This window comes from Triturus cristatus, chromosome 12 (genome assembly GCF_964204655.1).
Source record: "Triturus cristatus chromosome 12, aTriCri1.1, whole genome shotgun sequence".
Lineage (NCBI taxonomy): Eukaryota > Metazoa > Chordata > Amphibia > Caudata > Salamandridae > Triturus > Triturus cristatus.
Genome location: NC_140595.1, coordinates 209282429 through 209304805, shown reverse-complemented (window position 1 = coordinate 209304805; position 22377 = coordinate 209282429). Strand labels below are relative to the sequence as shown.

General features: G+C 41.9%; 1 protein-coding gene across 6 annotated transcripts in view; it reads right to left on the bottom strand.

Annotated features, from left to right (window-relative positions):
* The window catches only part of NUTF2 (nuclear transport factor 2), a 158101-nt gene that overhangs the window by 48458 nt on the left and 87266 nt on the right, over positions 1-22377 (bottom strand). For 3 of the 6 annotated variants that reach the window (XM_085639070.1, XM_085639072.1, XM_085639071.1), the window contains exons 3-5: positions 15800-15871; positions 15229-15327; positions 101-259 (exon numbers count right to left, since the gene is read on the bottom strand). In XM_085639070.1, coding sequence (XP_085495196.1) covers positions 149-259; positions 15229-15327; positions 15800-15871 — 282 coding nt within the window. In that variant the 3' untranslated portion in view covers positions 101-148. The remainder of the gene's footprint in view (positions 1-100; positions 260-15228; positions 15328-15799; positions 15872-22377) is intronic. The other 3 variants (XM_085639067.1, XM_085639069.1, XM_085639068.1) reach the window with 1 other exon arrangement.

Below are 22377 nucleotides of genomic sequence, written 5' to 3'. Positions count from 1 at the left end.
AACCATGGCAATCCTCTTTGTAACGTACTCATACCCCCAAAGTTACCATTAGTAGAAAATCACAGGCAGAGCACCACAAACGCCCAACAACACTCCTTACGTGGTAATATGAGAGAAGGCAGCATATACCGAAGGAGAGGGCACAGGTTTAGATGTTATGGAGGGCTAGCCGGAAGACCTCATTGGTGCACACCCAGGAATCTGCAACATTTTTCAACAAGAATGTGTGCTGGAAACCTAGAACTGGGTCATCATCTGCCTGAGCAAGACAGAAGGAAGGAAAGAAAGAAATAAAAATAAAAAACGAGTCAAAAGCAGAAAAGGAGAAAAGGTAGACCCCCAACTTGTTTTTTGATTTGCCTGCGTTTGGTACATGGATTTCCAAGGTCCAAATCAATAGAGAGGAGAGAGAATACATGGGCTACCTAAAATGTGCATAATTCAAACACCGCATGCAAATATCTGGTAATTGGCATACCACACTGGACATATGGCATTCATTTGGCTTGAGAAGTAACTGCTATAGTTGAACAAAATGATATTTGAGGGATTGCGCGCATGTGATATTGTCCATCAACTAAAATGACTCCAGTTTAGTCAAACTATGCCAAGCATAGATGGCTGTACTAGATGTGGCCAAGAGTAGTCCAATATGTTAGTCTCCTGGTGGGGTATGCAGGACCTGTGCATACAATAAAAGATTCTTTATATAGATGGTCGAAAACCAGTTGCCTCGATTAGGAGAGCATTCTTTAGACAAAGGAGAATTAACTTGCTCTGCCTTTGTGAACACCACGCCAAGTTTGCATGTTTTTTTTTTTTTAAACACCAAGTTTGCATGTTAACACAGGTGGGGTTTTGTACGTTAAAATGGGGTTGGCCTTAACAATTTTGATGAGGTCTAAGTCCTTTTTCCAGTCAAGTAGGATACAACTTCCTAGGACTGCTAGAGTTGCAGTAAAATAGCATGCTTCCAGTCTGCCTGTACAACAGAGCACGTTAAGAAAGTTTTGATGTAAGCATGTTCTGAACATGGCTTCCTGGATGAAAAGCATTTCAACTTACCTTGCCAACAGAATAGATTGATCTAAGGTTTCGGACGCGCCTTGAACATTTTCAACCTAAAGTCATTTACCCTTTTCGTTTTGGAATAAAATGTTGCTGATTCCAGTGATATCTGTTTCGATTTCCTGTGCTGCTGTACTTCATTAGGTCTCAGGAACATCACAATTACGAAGACCAAAAGGTACCTTGGAGTTCTTATCGATGCCCATTCATGGGCTTGCATATAGATAATGCCTCATGGTCAAAAGTGTCTTCTGATTTTACAACGGCTGGGTACAGTCTTCTATTTGTGAACGCCTTGGGGGTTAAGGTCAGAGCCTGAAGTCACACTCAATTTGTATCTTTTCAGTTCTGGGTCCAGGCCTATCCACTCTACAGAGGGTCTTTGCACTTGTATTATATTTTATTGTTTTCTCTCTACACAACGGGATCATTCACATTGTGCATGTTCAAGACCCATGACTCAGAGGTTAGCATCTCTTACGAGGAGCAAAATGAGTTAAACGGTAAGGAATTCATTGAGAAGAAAAAAACATCAAGTATGAAATGGTCCTCTCTCTCGCAGCCTCAAGACACAATATGCGATCTAAAGGGAGGTATTTTGGACAGTGCTTGAAAGGATGCAAGAGTGAGGGAAGGGTTATAGGAGGTGCCTGTCGTTGAATGATGAGCATAATAGGCAGGCAAAGGAAACTAATAAGGTTTCAGACTGATGAGCAAGGAGGGTCTGGCTGCAGACAGGGTTACTGTCGTGGAAAAGGAGGGGTAATTTATTTGCTAGTCTAGTCATAAAGGCATCATTGTCGCCAAGACTAATTGAACGTACGCATAAGGTAAATCATAAGTTTATGCGGTGCACCTGAGTCGAACAGTAGTCAAAAATCCCAATAGGAACATTGCAGACGATATTCCAGCAACTACCTCCTTTATGTGGCGTTAAAGCATTCAATTATGCATCCTCTGTACACATGACTAAATCACCAACTTATGAAATGTTGGGATCACACTACATAGCATAACAGTTACAGCAGTTCATTTCATAGCCAACAGGAACAAAACAGTGAGTTTTTACATACACAGAGTTACACTGGCGTAACTCGAGCCATGGATTTAAAAGAAAATGCTCGTCACAAGCTTAATATCTCCAAGTCACCTCACATTTGTGTGTTTATGCAGTGTAAACAATGAATGTTAATGCAGAATCATCAGTATTTGCTAGGATAACAATCTATATCTCAGTAGCTGAATATAAATTAATTTCAATGGTTATTTTTGAGCAGATAATTTTCTATTTCTAAGGGTCTGGTAGACTGCAGTCTAAGGCGGGACTTTCCAGACAGGGTAAGCTGCCCTGGCCCAACCTGGATGATCCCATTCTGCTGCAGCATGGGACAGGTTTGAACTTTCACCAGGGCTAATTGATGTTTGCAGTCTGGCCGAGTCACTAGTATTTATGATTGCACCATCAAAATTATAAAGTTCCTATCACAACGCAGATATGCTACTCTTTGTTAAAAGCTTCACACAGTTGCACGCGCAGCATACCAAACTCATGGTCAAGATTTTTATACTGCATGAAAATATCAGGGAGTGAAATTTGACAAAGACCTATTGGGAGTCAGATCAGACTTGTTAAATCTAGGACTTCTTCAAACATTACCAACTTCCTAAATAAGCATTAAACCATCTTCCTGGAAACACAGACTTGAAATTGCTGTAAGGATTATGTTACACTGTAAGCATTTGTTCTTGGCATGTAGAGCTGTAGATTCACATGCTTTGCATACTCCTGCCATCTAGTGTTGGATCCAGATATTTGCAAGTTGTTTTTCTTTGAAGAAGTCTTTTCCAGTCACAAGGTAAGGTGACTCATCCTTTCGGTGATATAGCGCAAGGGCAGCAACTCCATTTTGAGACTGCTTCACCGCAAGAGGGGGAGAATGGAGTAAAGTAAGTGTAGTATAGAGATGTCAATGCGTATGTAGTGTTAATAGTAAGAAATGCAACAACCACAGGTGTCTGGAGAGGACGCATGTGAATCTACAGCTCTGACTGCCAAGAAAAGATGCTTACAGGGTAATTAACATAAACCGTTCAAGGCATGTGTGCATTAGCTTGTTGATGTGCTAATACATCCAAACAATGAAGTTTGGTAAACTTCTGTGGTGTAGACCATGTAGCTGCTTTACAAATGTCAGCTAAGGGAATGTTACCTAAAAAAGGCTTTAGATGCTAGTATTTTGCACGTAGAATGTGCTCTAGGAGGTATAGTTAAAGTTCTTTTAGCTTTAACATAACCAGTTTGAATACATTTAACAATCCACCTAGAAATACCGCATTTAGAAATAGGATTTCTTTTACGAGGTGGAGCAAATCCAACATAAAGTGGATTTGTTTTACAGAAATCTTTTGTTCTATCGATATAGTACAATAGTGCTCTTTTAACATCAAGTGCGTATAGCCCTTTCTGCTACTGAATCTGGTTGAGGGAAGAACACAGGTAACTCAACTGATAGGTTGATATGAAAAGCAGAAACTACCTTTGAAAGGAATTTGCATTTGTACGAAGAACCACTAGGTTTGTGAAGCTGCAAGAAAGGTTCATGCCTGTAGCTCACCAACACGTCCTAATGAAGCGATAGCAATCAGAAAAGCAACCTTCCATGAAAGAAATTGTAATGCACAATCGTGTAAAGGCTCAAAAGGTGGACCCGTAAGCCTTGTGAGAACAAAATTAAGGTTCCAGACAGGTGCAGGTGGTACTTTTGGCAGTGGTATTCTTTTAAGGCCGTCCATAAAAGCTTTGATAACTGGAACTTTGAATGAGGATAAATGTCTGTTTTGCAGACATACAGCTACTGCTGCAAGGTGTAGTCGAATGGATGTGTAGGCTAAGCCTACTCGCTGTAGATGCAAAAGATAAATAATATTTTGTATAGATGCATCTAGCGGATCAATTTTGTTATTACACTATGTAAACAAACCATTTCGATTTTGCTGCATAACATGCTCTAGTTGTAGGTTTCCTTGCCTCTTAAAGAACTGTTATACAATGATGGTAGATTTAGGTATCCAAACTCGGACTTCAAGAACCAGATCACTAGGTTGAGCTCCTTTGGGTTTGGACGTCTGATTTCTCCATGGTTCTGTGTGAGAAGGTAGAAGGTGAGGTGCAGTTTTTGGTGTGGAACTACAGAACGTTCTAGTGGTGTGGTGAACCAAGGTTGATGAGCACACGTGGGAACCACTAGAATCAGTGTGAGTGTGTCGGCCCGAGTTTCCAAACCAGAAATGGAAGGAGGGAGAGGCGCGGAAAAGCCCAAGCAAATATCCCTGACCAGTACATACATAGGGCATTGCGTTTGGATAGAGGGTGTGAGAATCTGGAGGCGAAGTTTGGGCATTTTGAGTTTTCTGCCGTGGCAAAGAGGTCAATTTGTGGGAATCCCCATTTCTGGAAGTATGTGAGGAGAACGCGGGATGAATTTACCATTTGTGTACTTGTTGCCGCATCTTGTTGAGGAGGTAGGCAAATTGGTGGTTTATTCCTGGAAGGTGTACTTCCAGAAGGTGAATTTTGTGATGTATTGCACAACGCCAAATGGTCTGAGAGAGGCGTGACAACTGTAGAGAGAGTGCCCCCCCTTCCCCCCTCCGTTTTTGTACATGGGTGTAATATTGACCGTCCGGACTAGGACAACTTTCTTTATTAGGTGAGGTTGAAAAGCTTTTAGTGTTAGTTGACCTGCTAGAAGCTCCAAATAATTGATGTGGAGATTTCGGTGTTTGGTGTCCTATAAATCTTGAATTGTCATATGCTGGAGATGGGCACCCCAACCTGTGAGCGATGCATCTGCTGTTAGTACAACTTGTCGAATGGGGTCAATGTGTGGAAATTTACCTTTTTAGGGGTACACTGGTGCAGGGTCACCCTTTTGGCCACAGGTTCAAAGACCAACAAAGTAGTGATCAGCACAGGAGTAGGAAATAAATAAGTTTATTAATCACTCATGAATGGGACCACGTCCACACAACTCTCAAGTGCTGCCTGAGGTAGTACACTGAAGTCACAGAACACAGGGCTTTTATACAGGTTTTCTGAAGTGTAAGCATGTGAACATAAATAGGGAGAACAAGTTTCAGAAATAGTTTTCAGCAAACAAGAGGAGATGAATAACCACTTGACCAGCAAAGCGGGAGGGGTAGCAGGAGTGCTTATAGCAGCAGTAAATGATTGACAGTTAACATCTGAGACCAGGTGCTCTGACAGCTACAAACTCTCAGCACGTACATTGCATTTAGCTTAGTTAGGAAGTAAACTAAAATAGATAGCACAGGCAGAATGAAAAGACAAATGAATTACGAAGGAAACTTAAATGGACACCATATGCCAAGAAAATATTACACGTTTTCCACAGATGAACGGCCGCCCTTTTGATTTTGTGTTTTCCACCACTGCAGAGAGCGATGGGTTCAGCTGTCTACCAACACTAGATCTGTTAATTGACCCTGTGATTGATTCAACTGATGTGCTAAGCATTCTTGTAAAGGTTGCATATGCAGTCTTAAGTGAGGCACTATTGCAATGTATGATGCCATCATTCCTAAGAATTGCATGAAAGGCTTCACCGTTGGGTATTAGTTGTTGTAAAATGTAGTAATAAAGTCTGAAAATTTTGAATTCTGGCTGCATTGGGAGAGGCTAGAGCTGTGTGATTGTTCAGCGGTGCTCCTAGATATGTTTTCAGTAGTGAGGGTTGAAGATGGGACTTTTGTGCATGGACTGAAAAATCCCAATTGATGGAGAAGTTTTATTGTAGCTGGAGTGTGTTGTAAACACTTTCTCTGTGTGTTGGCTTTGATGAGGCGATCGGCCAGATATGGGAAGACATGAATTTGTGGTCTTCTTAAATGAGCTTCTACTACTGCTAGACATGTTGTGAATACTCTGGGAGCATGAATCACTCCGAATGGAAGTACTTTGAATTGATAGTGATTTTATGCTATCACAAATCTGAGATAGTTGTGATGTGCTGGATAGATAGAAATATGGAACTTTGCGTCCTTTAAGTATAGGGTGGACATGAAGTTGCCTTGTTGTAGAAGTGAAAGTAACCATATGAAGTGTTCTGACAGTATGTATAGGTCTACCAGTCTGAGATCTAAGATTGGTCGCAGAGACCCATCCTTTAAGGAGATCAGGAAGTAAAGTGAGTAGACTACAGACCCTTGATTATTTAATGAAACTGGTACTATAGCTCCTTTTGTTAGAAGAGCTTGTACTACTTCTTTGAGAAGCTGTTGCTGTTGTAGTGAGTGTGTGTGAATGCGAGGTGGAATATAAGGGAGGACTGCTGGTAAGCTCCAGGCAATAAACATTTTGGATAATACCCAAAACCCCTTTGTCTGTTGTGATGGATTGCCAAGTGCGTTGAAACAGTTATAATATTCCCTCGACAGATTATGAATGGTCGGGGGGGGGGGGGGGGGGGGTAGCAAGCCACTGCTTGTTAGAGGACTGGGAGGTACATGCTGTTGTACCTTTCCCTCTTCCTTTAAAATTGTATCCTCTATAGTTACCACTGTAGAATCCTCTTGAGAGGGATGATAGTGTTTGTGCCTTATATGAAGATGCGGCCGCATCTGAGGTGTAAGTAAGTTTTGGAGCCTCCTCTGTAAAAGGAGTGACAAAAGGAACCTCTGGTAGAAGGAGCTTTAAGTGCTCCCATGGACTTTGCTACTTCGGTATCTTTCATTTTTTCAAGGCACTGATCTATTTGAGACCTAACAAGATTTTTTTTGATTTTTAAATCAAAGGATGCATTAGGAATGGTTTGTTGCACTCCTGGTTTGCAACCAGAAATTCTGAGCCATGCATGTCTCTTGAGCATAATGCTAGTGTCGATTCCTCTAGCTGCAGTATCTGCAGCATCTAATGCACACCTGATAGATGAATAAGAAAAAATGTTTCCCTTCTCGTACTATTTCTTGTCCCCTCTTTTTTTGTTCTTCTGGTAGATATTTTTATTCTTCTTCCTTCTCACCCCAGTGAGCTCTATCATACCTGGATAAGAGACCCTGTGTATTAGCTATATGCCAATGGTTGGCTGACTGAGCAGCCACACTTTATCCCCAATGCATCTATGAGTTTGGATTCTTTATCTGGAGGTGGTGCTTCCCCTGATGTTTGCATATTTGCCCTTTTACTGCATTAGAGACCACTAATGAATTCAAAGGCAACTGACCCCAAATGAAAACTGGGTCAGATGGAGGGGGTTTATATTTTTTGTCCACTCTAGGTGTTAATATACATGCTCTAACAGGGCCTTTAAAAATATTAGTATGTCCCAACATACCTTTAAGCATAGGCAACATTTGTCTTGTTCTGTGTGTTCCCAAATGCTGCAAATAGAAAATCTTCCTCCAGTGCTTCCTTGTGTAAAGGTACTCTGTGGTAATTAGCTACCCTAGCAATGGATTCCTGATATGCAGTATCATCGGCAGGAGAGGAAGGTTTTGCTGGGTATAGATTCGGGTCTGTATCTTAAGGTTGATCTATGTTATAGTCATCCCAGGGATCTGGTTGTGGCTGAAACTGTATCATCCTCTTGTATATCAGGATTTGTGTTAGGGCAACCCGATGGTGTAATGTGTAGAGGATCTGTATGTGACAACGCGGGTATTGGTGAAAAAGGTGGAAGGGTTGGGGAACATGAATGGGCCTAGTAGCTATGTCCTTTTTCTTCTTGAGACGAATATTTTTTATTCAGTGCATTTTCCTTTTTAAGTTATTACTGGTTTTGCGATTATGTGACCAGTAAAAGGATTTAAGTGAATTCTCTTTTGTTTGGGATCCAGCTTTTCTTTAATCTTTTTTTTTTTTTTTTTTAATATCGGCTCCGGTGGTTGTAAAGGAGTGTCTTTGTTTTGGCACAAAGTTTTGGTGCAGAGCTGGATTTCAGTTCTCTCTCTTTCAATCTGAGATGTTTCGGATCCGAAGCGGTGTCATCTTGGGCCGGGCCCGAGCCGGAAGGCTTGACGTGCTATTTTCGTGCCGAGTTAGAAGGCGGGGTGTTTGAATCAGAGTCTCAGTGCGGACCATGGCCTGCTGGTAGTGGTGGCCCAATAACCTTTTGGTTTGTTGGAGTAGGTTTGGTGGGCAAAGGGGCTTTGGTACTCACAGCACCTTGTCCAGCCGGAACGTCGTGGGACTCTAGTTCGATCTCCAACTCCGAATCAGAGTCTTGTGGGGAGAAGGCTTCTTCTTCTGCTGCCATTTCTTCCTGCCCTAGATGTCCAGCGAAGATATCAGGCAAGTCCTCGATACCTTTTCGTTGCATCTCTCCGTCGAGCCAGACGGTCCCGTAGAGTCTTACTGGATCGGAACGACTGACACGTGTTGAAGTCTTCCTCCTTATGTTCTGGGGAGAGACAGCGATTGCAGACCTTATGCTGGTCGGTGCAGGGATATTTGGAATGGCATCAAGGAAAAAATTGAAAAGTGTCCATTCCATCGATGGAAAACAGGACGCTGGTTCTTGAAGTATAAGACGACAGAGGATGGAGGTGGGCTCAAAGGCCACGGTTAAAGTTTTTTCGATGATCTAGATAAAGTTTTCATAAATTTCGACACGAAATGTGAAAGACGCGATCAAAAACAACACCGGGGGTAAAGTGAATTGCGCACTGAAGGGATCTCGACTGAGTGTTTTGAATCAAAGAGCAGCAATACCCATCCAAACCCAATGGCAGGAAAACAATCTAACAATGGAGTAAACGCCCATGTGCAATATCACCGAAAGGAGGAGTCACCTTCCCTCGTGACTGGAAAAGACTTCTTAAAAGAAAACCAACTTGCAAACATCCAGACCCAACACTAGATGGCAGGAGTATGCAAAGCATGTGTATCTACAGCACACATGCCGCGAACCAAGGAATTTTAATGAACTATTGGGTGATGTGATTTAAGATCTTGGGGCAGATTTTATTTAGTATCGTGATGACACCCAAGTCTACCTTATGCTGGAGTCACCTGAAGCCATCTCACTTATCAAATGATCTCTACAATACATTTTTAAATTCACTGCACAAAATAAAACACCTAAAATAGAATATGTTATTTAATTTGTCTTACTCCAAAATCTGTTCAGGTTTTAAAAATTCTAAAACAAAACCATCAAGAATGCTCCAATTTCCTGCTGGTAAACATTACACCGATTTCTATTCTTCCTTGTCATAATCCTAAAATTCATCAATCATGATTTTGTACAGCGTTAAAGGCCAATAAAATAGTTAAAGTGTTCTAATAGCATAGGACCGCTTAAAACAGCTAATACTTTTTGGAGCAAGTTACATCAGGGAAACAGTTTTAACAAAATCTTAGACCCCTCGCCAAGAGGACATAGCTACCTGTCCCTTCACAAGGGCATTATGTTATTAATACTTGAGCAGTATAAAAAAAAAATCAAACAGACCACACGGGGGGGAAGAGGAGACCCTAGAACTAGGACGAGGAAGTGTAGGACTCACTATAATGAAGTTCATCAGAAAATATGAGCAACATTACCTCTTCTTCATTGCAATCCATACATTATGAGGCCATAGCAACAAGTTTTAAGTCTTCCAGCAACAACCAGTTAGGAAACTACCTTTTGGTATATCTGACCCAAACAGAATGGTAGAGGCCAAAGTCAACATCCAGGCAGAATATTTCACACTGCAGCAGTCACGGAGAAGGTGAATCAGGGGCCTAGGAGATGGATATATTGGGGATAGAGATATATATATATAGATACATATATATATATATATATATATATATATACACATACACACACACATACACACACAGAAAAAAACACCAAAGGTTACAGGGACATTATAGTGAGGAAATAGAATTACAAAGACAGATATTCACTGAAAGAAAAAAGGGTTACAGGAACATTCTACAACCATACATATTAGCAGTTATAGTTATATCAAGTAGCTATAACTTGTGCCCCAAGGTAACTATAACTCGAAAGCCCACCCATGCAGAGTTTTCTAAACACTTTTACAGCAAATGTTGCAGTGATACATTCAATGATATCAGAGAAGATGTTGAGTGATGTAATATGTGGGGTAATTAGTAGTGCATGGGGAGTGTGTGAGTTAGTTAGGAGTTTTCACAATTTCTTCCCCATAACGGGTCCTTCACAGACTCCTCATTCAGTCCCATGGGATCAGGCTACCTCTATCCTGATCTCTTATGTCCTATTTCTGCTTTATTATTCAACCCCCCCCCCCCCATTTTATAGATATACATAAATATTTTCATTAATAACTCCAAAACTATTCAACAGATTTACACCACATTACAAAAAGCACTCTTTCTGGACCAAGATAGGAAGAAAGCAAGAGCGCAATCGAGAGAGAGAGTGCAGGAGCGCAAGAGAAAAAGAACGAGCGAGATGGAGAGAGCGCTCAAGAAGTGTAGGAAACCCACCTCTCTATATAGTGCATCACAATGGGGTACACTGTGAAGAGGTCGAAGAGACCCTTACTGGTTTACAGAGGCAAAAGTAGATAATACCAACACACTATTTTGTGGGAGAGTGGGCAAGCAGTTCGACTTATCAGAGGGTAGTGCTAAGCATTTGTTGAACACACCAAGGCAATAAATGATACACACACACTCAATGAAAGAAGTCGAAACGGATTTAATATTAAATATTAGACCAAAAACTTCGGGTTCATGGTAAATACTTTTCACAATATGAGAAAATCACAGTTTATGCAATATCTACAGATGTGTGCAATTAAGCGCAATCCATTTCCAATTGGGGAGAGGAGTTGGCCTAACGGCTAGGGCGCTCGACCTCGGACCTGGGGAACTGGGTTCGAGTCTCGGTAATGATGCTGAACATCCTGTGATTCTGGGCAAATCACTTCATCTCCCCGTGCCTAACAAAAGAATGAATGTGTGTCCTAATGTAACGTAACTGGTGCTATGTAAAGCGCTCTAGTACCTGATTGGATTCGGGTCAAGTTAGCGCAATATAAAATTCTGCAAAAAAAGTAGAAAAAGCAGTGCCGTGCAGTTTTATTTGTGGTTCACATTTTAGAAATCGAAGAGTTGGGGGTCAGGGACCAAAGTTCCGAGGCCAAGTACTCGGGAGCTACCTGCATTTCACAGAGAGGCGGGAGTAAAGAGACTTTGTGGCTCGAGCGTTACGAATAAAGGGGCCAACTGTTAAAGCAAATGGGGACTTGCAGGCAAGTCCAAAGGCTCTGAAAGGAGTAGAGGTCCCAACAGTTCCGGAGCACAGCGGGTTAGAAGATGACCTAGGCTGGGTGCAGTGAAAAAGTGCAGCTTGGCATAGGTACGCAAAAATGAACCTCACGGTCAGTTGCAGGCACCCTGGAGCGACGATTCTGGGACTGCTAGGCCACTACTGAGGTGGCGCTCCGGAGTCCTGAAGTCCCTCGTTGGGTGCAGACTTGCTGTAAAGTTGGAGTCCGCATGGACTCGGTTTAATAGGTTTATGAAGCAAGGGGTCTGGTACAATGGGTATTCGTGCCTTGCAGCTCCAGTGGGCCCTGGGGCCTCAAGACTTGGCGCATAGGCCAAGCTGACCCTCCAGAGGATGGGTACCTTCAGCAGGAACTCCGAGACATCAGTCGGGCTGAGGAGCTGGACGTTGATGGACCAGACTTTGCTGGTTTTGGTGCCTGTGGCTGCAGGGAGAAAGAACCTCTATATCATGGGTACTCACAAACTTTCTCTTGTGGGCCAAATTTACAGTGTGGTTTGTGGCCGAGGGCTGCACCAGTGGGGGCGGGGTCAGTGGGGGAGGGAGGCGGGGCTAGAGCAAAAAAATGACCATGAGGTTGAACACAGGACCCTGCAGCGGACGCCTTCGTCCACTAAGCCACCAGACCCGACATACACACATCTTTCTCTCTCTCTTTTTATCACCCTCCGTCTGTCACCCTCCGTCTGTCACCTCACCCCGCGCGTGTACCAGCCCGGCTTCCTGGGCACACATGCAGCCACACCCGGAGTACTTGACAGGTCTTTAAAAGACCATTTACTTGTTAATGAGGCTTTGTTGTATTTAACCTCTTAGCGCCCCTGCATCTCCACTCTGCTTGAATTGCCCAGCCTCAGTAGAGCAGAGTGTCTGGGAGTGCGCAGTGCTGCGGCGGAGTTTGCTGACACACTAATTTTTTTAAAAAAAGAAATTTTTTAAAACACAACAATGTCTACAAGGTCCGCGGGCCGCCAAGGAAGGCTTGCCGGGCCGTACTATGAGCACCCGTGCTCTATATCGCTAGAGTTCTTAAGCAATTTGCGAAGTGCTGATGACCAGCTGGGGTTTGTGGAACCCACACAGCAACGAGACTAGCTGGAGGATGGTGATTGTTGAGTTCTGTGGCAGCATGCAGGAGTACACCACGAGGTGCAAGGTACGGTCCAACAGCGTTTCTTCATTCATCGTCTTCTAGCGTCCACGGAATCTAGTTTCAGGGTCTGGGGATGCCTCCTAAATACTAAATTTAGGGGGGTTTACAAGGGAGTAACAGGTAGTGGTCAATAAGCCTCTTACCTGGGTGTTGACACCCTCTTATGCCCACCTCCTTTGGGAGGGGCACTTAGCCCTAGCCCTGATTGGAGAAGTCACACCATCTTCAAGATGGTGGGTACTGAAAAATGTGCTTCACCCCGCCTCCAACACCTGAGGGGTGGAGCAGGCAAAGGGGGGCTCACCACCTATTCTTACTTGGCTTTCCTGCCTGTCTTGCCGCCAAAAGGACTGATGACGGGAGGGGGCGGGCCTGCTCCTTCTATTAGGAGAGACTGTGGTCGCAATTCAAAGGCGGCAAGTCCTTTGAAGCTTCCCGCCACAGCTGGCTCTTCCTGACCGGGGGGAGGTGTGAACACCTCTGCCATGTCCAGGCATTGCTTTCACCCTCTGACCGTTAAGGCACTCACCCCATGAGGTCAGAACTCGGTTAGTGAAAGGCTGGCTTAGACCAGTCAGTGACCACACTAAGGGTTGGTAGGTTTCAAGGGGTCCCTCTAAAGGATCTTCTGTGTGCAATTTATAAATCCGACACTGGAATTAGTGCAGGTTTATTAAGATGAGATGTTTGGCACCAAATATCCCATACTACAGTGAACCATCATGGAGCTGGGCAACTCGCAATGACAAGTGTCCTGCCCTTGTACTTCTTATGGCTTTCCTGTTCACTAAGAATATTCACAAATTGACACGGATACTGCAGGGGCATATCTGCTCATGCAGATATGTCCTGACAGGTGGATTTAGTGCACTCTGCCTTAAGATTATGTGGCCTGCTTTAGTTCATCATGCCTGCCAGTCAAGTCTTCGCACCAAAGAGTACTTTATAAAAATATAACAGTAAATACTTATTGTTTAAGTGCTACCATCCTTTTACCATTGTGTAATGAGGACTTCCATCCATATACAAGTAATATAGTAAACTCCAGGGTCATGGGTATACAAAATACCCTAACCAGGGAAGAAAGCCACTAATTATGTAATCCTAGTTCTAAAGGAGAGATATTGTAGCTATATATTGTTGTGCAAAAAGCTAATTTGGATAGCTAAAATAAATCCTATTCATTTGCTTAACTGGGCATTATTATACCTTTATATATAGTCACATATCCTAAGTGACCTTAATCCTAAACAATCCAACCAGCAAGATTACTATCCAAAATAAAGAGGATGCGATTTGTGGTTCATGTATAAATTATTCAAAGAGTGGGACACTTTTCCCATCTAGTGACCAAATTTCAGGACTTTTCTGTATACACTTGAAAGGCAGATTTCGGTCTGGGGTATTTGTTTGGGTTGAAACCGAAAACCAGGCACAACAGATTTACATCATACCCTATTTTTGGACTCAACATCATCTGGCAAACTGGCCCAACACATCGCTAGTAGCTTACAAAAAAACACTAGAAAAAGAAGTATGGGTATGTCTGAAGGAGGATTGCTCCGGCCCCTCTTTCGATGGTAGATGATTGTTTCCCCCCAAGATAGACAGAGGGATAGCCATGTTTTAGAAACTTTGTTAAGAAACCCCAAGAAAGAGATCTGTTGTTCCCAACAGGTGTGTCTGTAGAAACTTCTGGACGAGGCCAACGAAGAGTAAGAATCTGGCTATCTCATTTAACAACAGATCTTTCTTGGAAAATGCCAACTGTGCCAAATAGACAAAGCAGATGAGGTCCCTTCCACTTATGGTTGGCCTAAAGCTAGGCGATTTGGAATTCTCCAAGTCGACACATTCATTTCTTTGGATAAAAGCTAGCCCTCCCTTAAAAAGTCTCCCATCCGAAGATTTGCACAGGTGCTGTTAGTGTCCGGAAATACCCTTTTCCCTTCACAGACCTCCCAAGACACAGTCCTTTAAGAAATTTTGGTCAATGTCAAGACCACTAAAGATTTGGTGGATTTTTTCACTCAAGAGGAACAAACCATGGCGGAGGATCCAACGGAAGTTTCAGTGGAGAAGTCAACACTAGAGGGGGTACTCGGGTAAGGACTACAATTTACAAGTAGGAGGGAAGCACACTGGATTATTCAAAATTGGCACATGTGTGTTTAGGGGTTGAAAGTTTAAAGAAAACATTACCAGCAGTCTGCTGAAATAGTTTCATTTTTGCCCAGAAGGACAATCTGAGATAATACAATACTGTACAATGCTAAATGGCAATTGTATGTTTTAATTTCTTCAAGTATCAACGGGAAGTACATAATGAAAAGTTTTAATATTAATGCATTACATTTCACACACTAAAATGTAGCAATAGCTGTGCATCTCAGATTAGTATGAAATGCTGAATTTGCTAACCAGAAGGTTCATTGACAAGCCTGTATAGTTTCTTAACTAGTTGAAATTCCACAAATGTCCTACAAATATTGTTTTACTTGGTATATCATCAGCGGGCATGAACTATAGAGCAAAACGCATTCCAGACTCTGCAGCAGCATCACCACGAAACACATTATCGAAAAACAAATGGGAAAATGGTAACAGGGTGGTAGAGCTCAATAGGTCGGGCAGCTTTGAATGTGTGTTAAGTACAACAAGTAATATAAAAAAGCCACTAACACAAGTTCTTAGATGCATTTTAATTGGAATGTTTACCTTAAGCTGTCCCACCACCATACTAAGAACGCAACTGTCTGGTGTTGGTTGGTGGTCTTGTGCAGTGATGACATGCTCTATCTTCTGGAAAGGAAGGGACTACAAAAAAAAAGAAACAGCACAACGAGTAGACGTTTATTGTTCCTAGAAAATCCCAAGAGCGAAATACAATTTGGGCAAAGGATCTAAAGTAGTAACATGAGTAGAGAATCAGTTGGAGAGTCTTGTAACTATGAAATTATTTACAAATAGTATTTTCTTTTTTAATCACACATACACAATCTCTGAAATAATTTTTTATATTGTATTCTAGCTGTTGCCACTATCAATCTAATGTCCACTGAATCTCAAGAGGATTATAAAAATTTAAAAAACACCCCAATTTACTATTAACTTAGACTTCAGTGTATTACCTCCCCGTGGACAGAGGAAGATGAACTAACAGATGCCACATCACAGTTCTATGTAACATGTCTCCTTACTGGATAAGCACAACAAACCTGCAAGCATTGTCCCACTACAAAATGATCTGTATTGGAAACTGAAACTACCAAAAATGGAAATTACTTACCGTAAGTTTCTCGATAATTGCAAGTTTTCCATGATACTGCATTCCTTCCCAAGTTAGGCATGATGCGTCTGTCTGAAACACAAACACTCGTCTTAAAATTCTGACCAAAAAGCAATTTTAGTTCTTTAATTCAAAATGATATCACCAAAGACAAAAAAAAACCTTGGAAGGATAATTAACTTATTTAGCAAGAATAAGGTTGGTTACCTTTAACGATGGTTCTTCAGCATCAGGATCTTCAATTGAGTTACATGCAGCAAACATTGCCCACATGAGTCAAAGAGAATGCAAGACTGCCAACTGAAGCTGGGAATGACAACAGTTCTAGTAGATCTACAAACCAATGAAGGATAACTATCTTACTTCTCCTTGCGTGAAGGGACTAACCTTCACAAAAGTATCTCCAAGCAGAAATGTCATCATTTGCATCCATAGGGCACACCTTGACAAGTTTGCATAACATCAAGGTTCTTCTCTAAACACCATGTTCTTTAATCCAGATGATAAAATCACCAGCAATTCAGAGAATATTTTCAGAAGGAAGTATCTGAAAGCATGCACACCAGAAACATGTTTGGCAAGATAAGAGAAGGATTAAAAGAGTGCACTATGTATCCTGTCGCTATCCCACATGGTCAACTGCTATCTCAATGGCACAGAAGGCATGTCGGAGTTTGGAGAGACAAAGGAGTATCAACATGGAGGGGCAACACATATATGGTTCCGCCTGCAAACCAAAGATGTGGATATTCAGTCTTACTAAGGAACTTTATAAAATGCTCTTTACCTTTCAGAAACTTCAGAGAACTATACACTTTCCTTCAGACTAACCATATAGTAACAAATTGCCATAAAAATACATTTACAGAAGTGAAGTTCATTAACAAGAAGGAAAGAGTGTCAATTTAGCTTAGCCCAACATAATTACCAGAAGCTAAACGGAGAGAAGGGAGATAAAGTAGTTTCTAGGTCTGCCACGAGTCAAAAAAGGCTACCCACGTAGTGGGAAAAAAAAAAGCCAGGCCATGAAGGCAATAAGGAATATGCTTGCAATAGTGCTCACATAAAGTCATCACTGGAATTGCACTGAAACCATTCACTAAAACGGACTGTTTGTTTTATTGGTTCTTTTAAATTCACACGCCAGACTGATGTTTTCCTCACATTTTAAGACCAGATTCTGGCACACTTCAAACGGCTTGAGCTGCATGCCACAAACATGGAGCTAAAATAATATATATATATGTATATTTTTTTCCAGCCTCAAAAGGACTGATGTACATTATTATTATTAGTCAAATTTGTATTGCGCATAGCTGCCCCAGCAACGGGTTGAATAAGCACAGGTCCAATATGCAACTAAATCTTGTTTTTAACTATCTTCTCATACAAAAGTTGGGAATTGTAAGAAATGAACCTTCATGGTAAGGAGAAAATCGGTAGCTCCCTTTAAATGTCCTATAAGTTTGTAATAATAAGGCATATTATTCAGTTACTGCGTACCTTAACATGATTACTGGCTGCTAGATAAAGTTGTACAGCACAATTGCTACTGTTTGAAAAGGACTACTTCATCACCATCCCTTCAGCAGTCAGACTATGGGTCTTTGATCCAAAATAGAGACGACTGCGAATGCTGGACCTGGTGCAGGACGCCAGAATGCCATCTTCACACAACCTCATGGACTCACAGGCGCTATTTTAAAGATCTATGGGATCTTCCAGGCCCTCCTGCGTAGACCGACTTCCATATGTAAACATCAGATTCTAGCACCAAGTTGCCTGCCAAATCAATTGGCTTGTTTTAACCGTAGCCGACAACCCACAGTCTTACCTATGTGGCTGCATGGAAACCTTTCAAGAACCCCTGTATTTGGAAGCATACAAGCAAAATCTTATCATGCAGGTGGCTCCACTTTAGGAGATGATCTCTGAAAAAGTTCTGAGCACAATAAGATAGTGCAAACCATGTGGACTGGATATTTTGCCTAAATGAGCGAACCTCAGAGAAAATTGTATTGTGCACCGTGGTACAGACTATTGCTCAGTAGACACAAGACAAGGCAGCCCATATTACTCTCACGTAAAGTGCTGAAATACAAAGATTAGCAAAGTAATATGTGCAACACCACAGCCTAGCAGTAATAAATGAAACCTGAAGCGTCTCATAGAAAGGCCCAACTATACTGGGCGTCCCTTGGACTTCTGAGTCAGAAATGGTAAAAAAGCTATCAACAGAAGCTATTTACTCAGGAGTGGCATGACTAATACATTTTACAACGGTGCTCCTTCAAATACAGACACACTCCATGCTGGCTGCTTAAAGCAATAAATAGGAGCTTTGATAGTTGAAGCACCTTATCATTCAAACTGCATTCCAAAGCTTACCCTCTCCAAGTAAATAGCCATCTCTACAAGAACATGGTACTTACCTTCAGTACCACTCTTTCTGGTGTATCTAACCCCAGACAATTCATATTGTTTATTTTTACAAGAGTCAGATTGAATCCAGAAATACTTACAATAAATAGCTCCATTCAAGTCAGCAGATTTAACCATCAGACTCAGTCACAAAGCAGGACAAGAAAACACATAGTTGCTTATTTGCGACAACCTTGCACACCGATGTCAGTTGTCTACTATTATTTTTTAAGCCCTCTGAGGCTGAGCGTGGCTGACAATGAATTTGCACAAGCAGTGTGCAAAACCCAAATTAAGCCATATTCCTTCTAAAAGTACTGTACTGAAATGGAAGTGGGCAACCAGTGAGGAGTCTGCTGTGACCACCTGATAGAGTGCTACGGAAAGTCATTAACTTATTCATCTCTTGTCTGTTTATACCGTCAAATCCTCACATTGTGAATCTAATACCAATGCAATGCCATCCCGGGGCGGGGGGGGGGGGGGGGGGGAATGAGTGAGGGGGGAAGGTTAGAGCAGTGTTGAAGATAAAACAAGGACTTGTTCATGGAAAAACTCAGGGGGGAGGGACAACATTTTCTGCATGTGTTCCACAAATACCCGAGGCAAGCCAATCTTCAACAACTAGTCATTGAAGTACAGGCATACACATCTTGGCAGGGAAGATGAACCAGGCCATCAGAATGACCTTTGTTAAAACCCAGAGGGGAATACACAATGCGGAAACGTAGCAGGACTGTTTGTTGAAAGTATGTTGCCTTCATTTCCAAGGACAGATCTAATCAGCACAACTTGCGCAATGGTCATTATTTTGAACCTCTTGTTAAGGAACGATTTCAGTGTAAAGTCCCCAACCTTCTTGGGGGTCTGGAAATAATTAGAGAAACAGTTTTATGCAGTTTCCTGGAGGGACCTCTTTACAGCCCCAATTCTGCCATCCATGAGGAATTAGGTGCAAGATATGTGGAGGACCAAATTATGCAAGATACCTTGCTATCAGGGTAGTGCAGGTATCAGGGAGTGCAGGTAAAACATTGATCACTATGTCCCAGAGGGTGTGATAACACTCCAAAAAGCATACAGCATTCAATGAAGAAGTACCAGACTGACTGCAGGAAAGAAAAAAAATACATGGTACAGTCTATGACATCAACTCATTAAGGATCACTCATCAGTAGGAAGCACAGAAAAGATTTAGGATTTACCTTGTAAGTGGACAATTCAATTCTGCTCATGAAACAAGTCTGATCTAGACACGATTTCTAATTCCCAATGCATTCACTACGTTTTAACCTGTTAAGGTTCATCTTAAGGACACATTTTTGAGTGTAAGCAACAAAAATATAGATAACATAACATGTGCAATTGTAAAGCGCACGATCACCACTTCGGGTATCTTGGCGCTGAATAACTGATGTTTGTTACCCAACTCAATGGTACTCATTTTATCGACCTCAGATGGATGAAAGGCTGAGTGGACCCACCGGGCTTTAAACCTGTGACCATGAGGTCGAACACAGTCCCCTGCAGTAGACGCATTAGTCCACTGAGCCACTAGACCCGGCTAGATGACTTGAATATTTTCACACAAAGTCACCAAATGATCAATAATTTTAGGTAATTTCCTGTGGTATATCAATACATCACAAGATCAAATGGATTTTAGCGAAATGGCCCCAGTGATTGACATAAATGTTACGGTAGCTACAAATACTTCAGTGCGATAGGACATTTGACTGTCAATGAGATTGAGCACACAGTACTAGTAACTGCTAACGGAAAAGTAGCCTGTGGTGAAGCGGTCTTACATTTTTCACCTGCTGGTCAGTTCACCTGCGCACTGAAACCATAAGTGTCTGCGCCTCAGTATGGTTTCCATAGGGACTTTACAGGGCAACAAAACATTATAAGCAAGAAAAAACATGCAATATGCAGTATGGTCGGGAGCTCTGGGGGCATGTTAAGGTCAACAATTTGGAGTTGATGGAAAATCGTTTTCTCCACCTCTTAACTAATCATCCCCCCCAGTACTCCATTGGTACCACTTAGTTTAAATCTTGGCATCCGCTCACTTACTCAAAGTAAAACAGACCTTTCATGTACTGGAGGTGGATCTGGTCATCAGTAAATCTATTACCCTATAGGTTGGGCTTTGAAGAGATTATGAAACTTCCCGGGGCCACTAGAATTCCATGGTTGGGGACTATCAAGAAATCACTCAAGGATATCGGGTGCGGCGACATGGGCTCATCCGTAAATGTCCAATGGCACTTCCAAGTCTACGCTCAAGGAGCAGTATTGGAAACACTTAGATAGTAGATTGCACCAGCATGGGGGGCAGGTACTTTAATCTCTACCCTTATGGAATTTAAAGATACTTATTGTCTGGAAAGGTATATGGACATGATTGAGCATCCGGGTGCGAAGACATTTTATATCAAATTTCGAATTGGGACCACTTCGATCATTTACTGTGAAGTGGCGGCGAACCCATGTTGTTGCTGAACCTGATCGAAGATGCCCGTTTTGCCCAGAGGTTAAGAACTGTAGACCTTGTCCTGTACTATTGCCCGCAGTATCATGCACATAGGAGGAAACGGATCTTGCCCTTATGCCTTAACTTGAGCATTAGGCACTACAAAATTGCAACTAGGATATTCAGGGCAGCCACAGCTCAACTAATGGTCTTCACTGTCTCCTAATATCTTCTATACATGTGGAGACACAGGAAAAGACTGCCCCATTGACACCCAGGACATAGCATATAGATTGTGTAACAGTAGATAACCAGCATAGTAATTGCTGGATGGAATTAATTTTTGTATCTTAAAGTTGCTGTGATGTTCCCCCCTATATGCTGCTAGTCCTAACTGTGGGTTAGTGTAAACATCTTGTCTATTTCATATTGCACACATTAAGTTTGAGTGTTTTTATTTCATAACTTTTATAATGACAACCTATTGTGTTTACATTTATGGCAACGGTCGAATTAAAGCTTATTATGTTAGGTCAGTGAGGCAATGAGTTGTGGGTAGTTTGCTGTGTTTTATTCTATCATACTTGTGAGGTCATTGAAATATTACATATATGGGAGACAAAAGTGTTCAGGTTATACAGTTACGGTAAAGGTAAATGCTGGAAAAATAAGGAAAGTCTTAAACAACTAGTAATGCACACACCTTTGATTATACACAGTCAATCTGGTTACAATGATGCAATCAAACAAACACCTACTGCTCACTAATGGCGTTGGCAATAAAAATATTTTGCTGCAGGAAATACCTACAAACAGCATCCCATTGAAATGTAGCCAAACCTTGATGGGATTCTGAAGTCGTTCTGGGTCTGGATATATTCTATGACTTATTCATGCTAGTGAGAGATGCACAAAAAGGGGCTAGAGGAGGTTTAGAGACCACACAAGGCATGCTCCCCATATTCATACAGTCAAACAAAAATGTGCCCTTGGATCTAAATAGTATATTGTGGCTGAAGGAATCAAAACCAATCTCAGAAGGCGTACCTTTTAAAGGACGGTTTCCCTCACCCACCAGAGGTGGCATGCCTCATCATTGGGGAACCTCCTCGCACCATGAAGCCAAGTCATGGTGTGGGTTACAATCCCCCTCACAGAGGGAGGAGCTCAGAGATATTTTATATACTTAAGAGTGTATTTACTAACTTCCCCTAACTTCTTATTTAACCACCATTCGTGCAAAAAAGGCTACATATTCATTTCCAAACTCTGCTACAGAGAACAGAGACGCCCTCACCCTCAAAGCGTCTTTTATTTCCATTCAATAGTCATCCAGATACAAATCCCCAAATGCAGGCCCAACGCGTTTCAAACTTATCACAGTCCTTGATCATGGGCCATTTTTAAGCACTAGCAACATGCCGCATTTCGTAGTCCCTCATTTGCATAATTACAATTGTGCACATGTGAGCGCCGTCGGCGTGTATCTGGATGACTATTGAATGGAAATAAAAAAGACGCTTTGAGGGTGAGTGCGTCTCTGTGGCAGAGTTTGGAAATAGATATATGTATATATATATATATATCCACGCTGCACAGCATTCGCATTGCAGTACATCAGGACTACAAAACTTTGCCAAAGCAAAATCGCTCTCATAGGTGAAACCTACTGGCTTTGCCA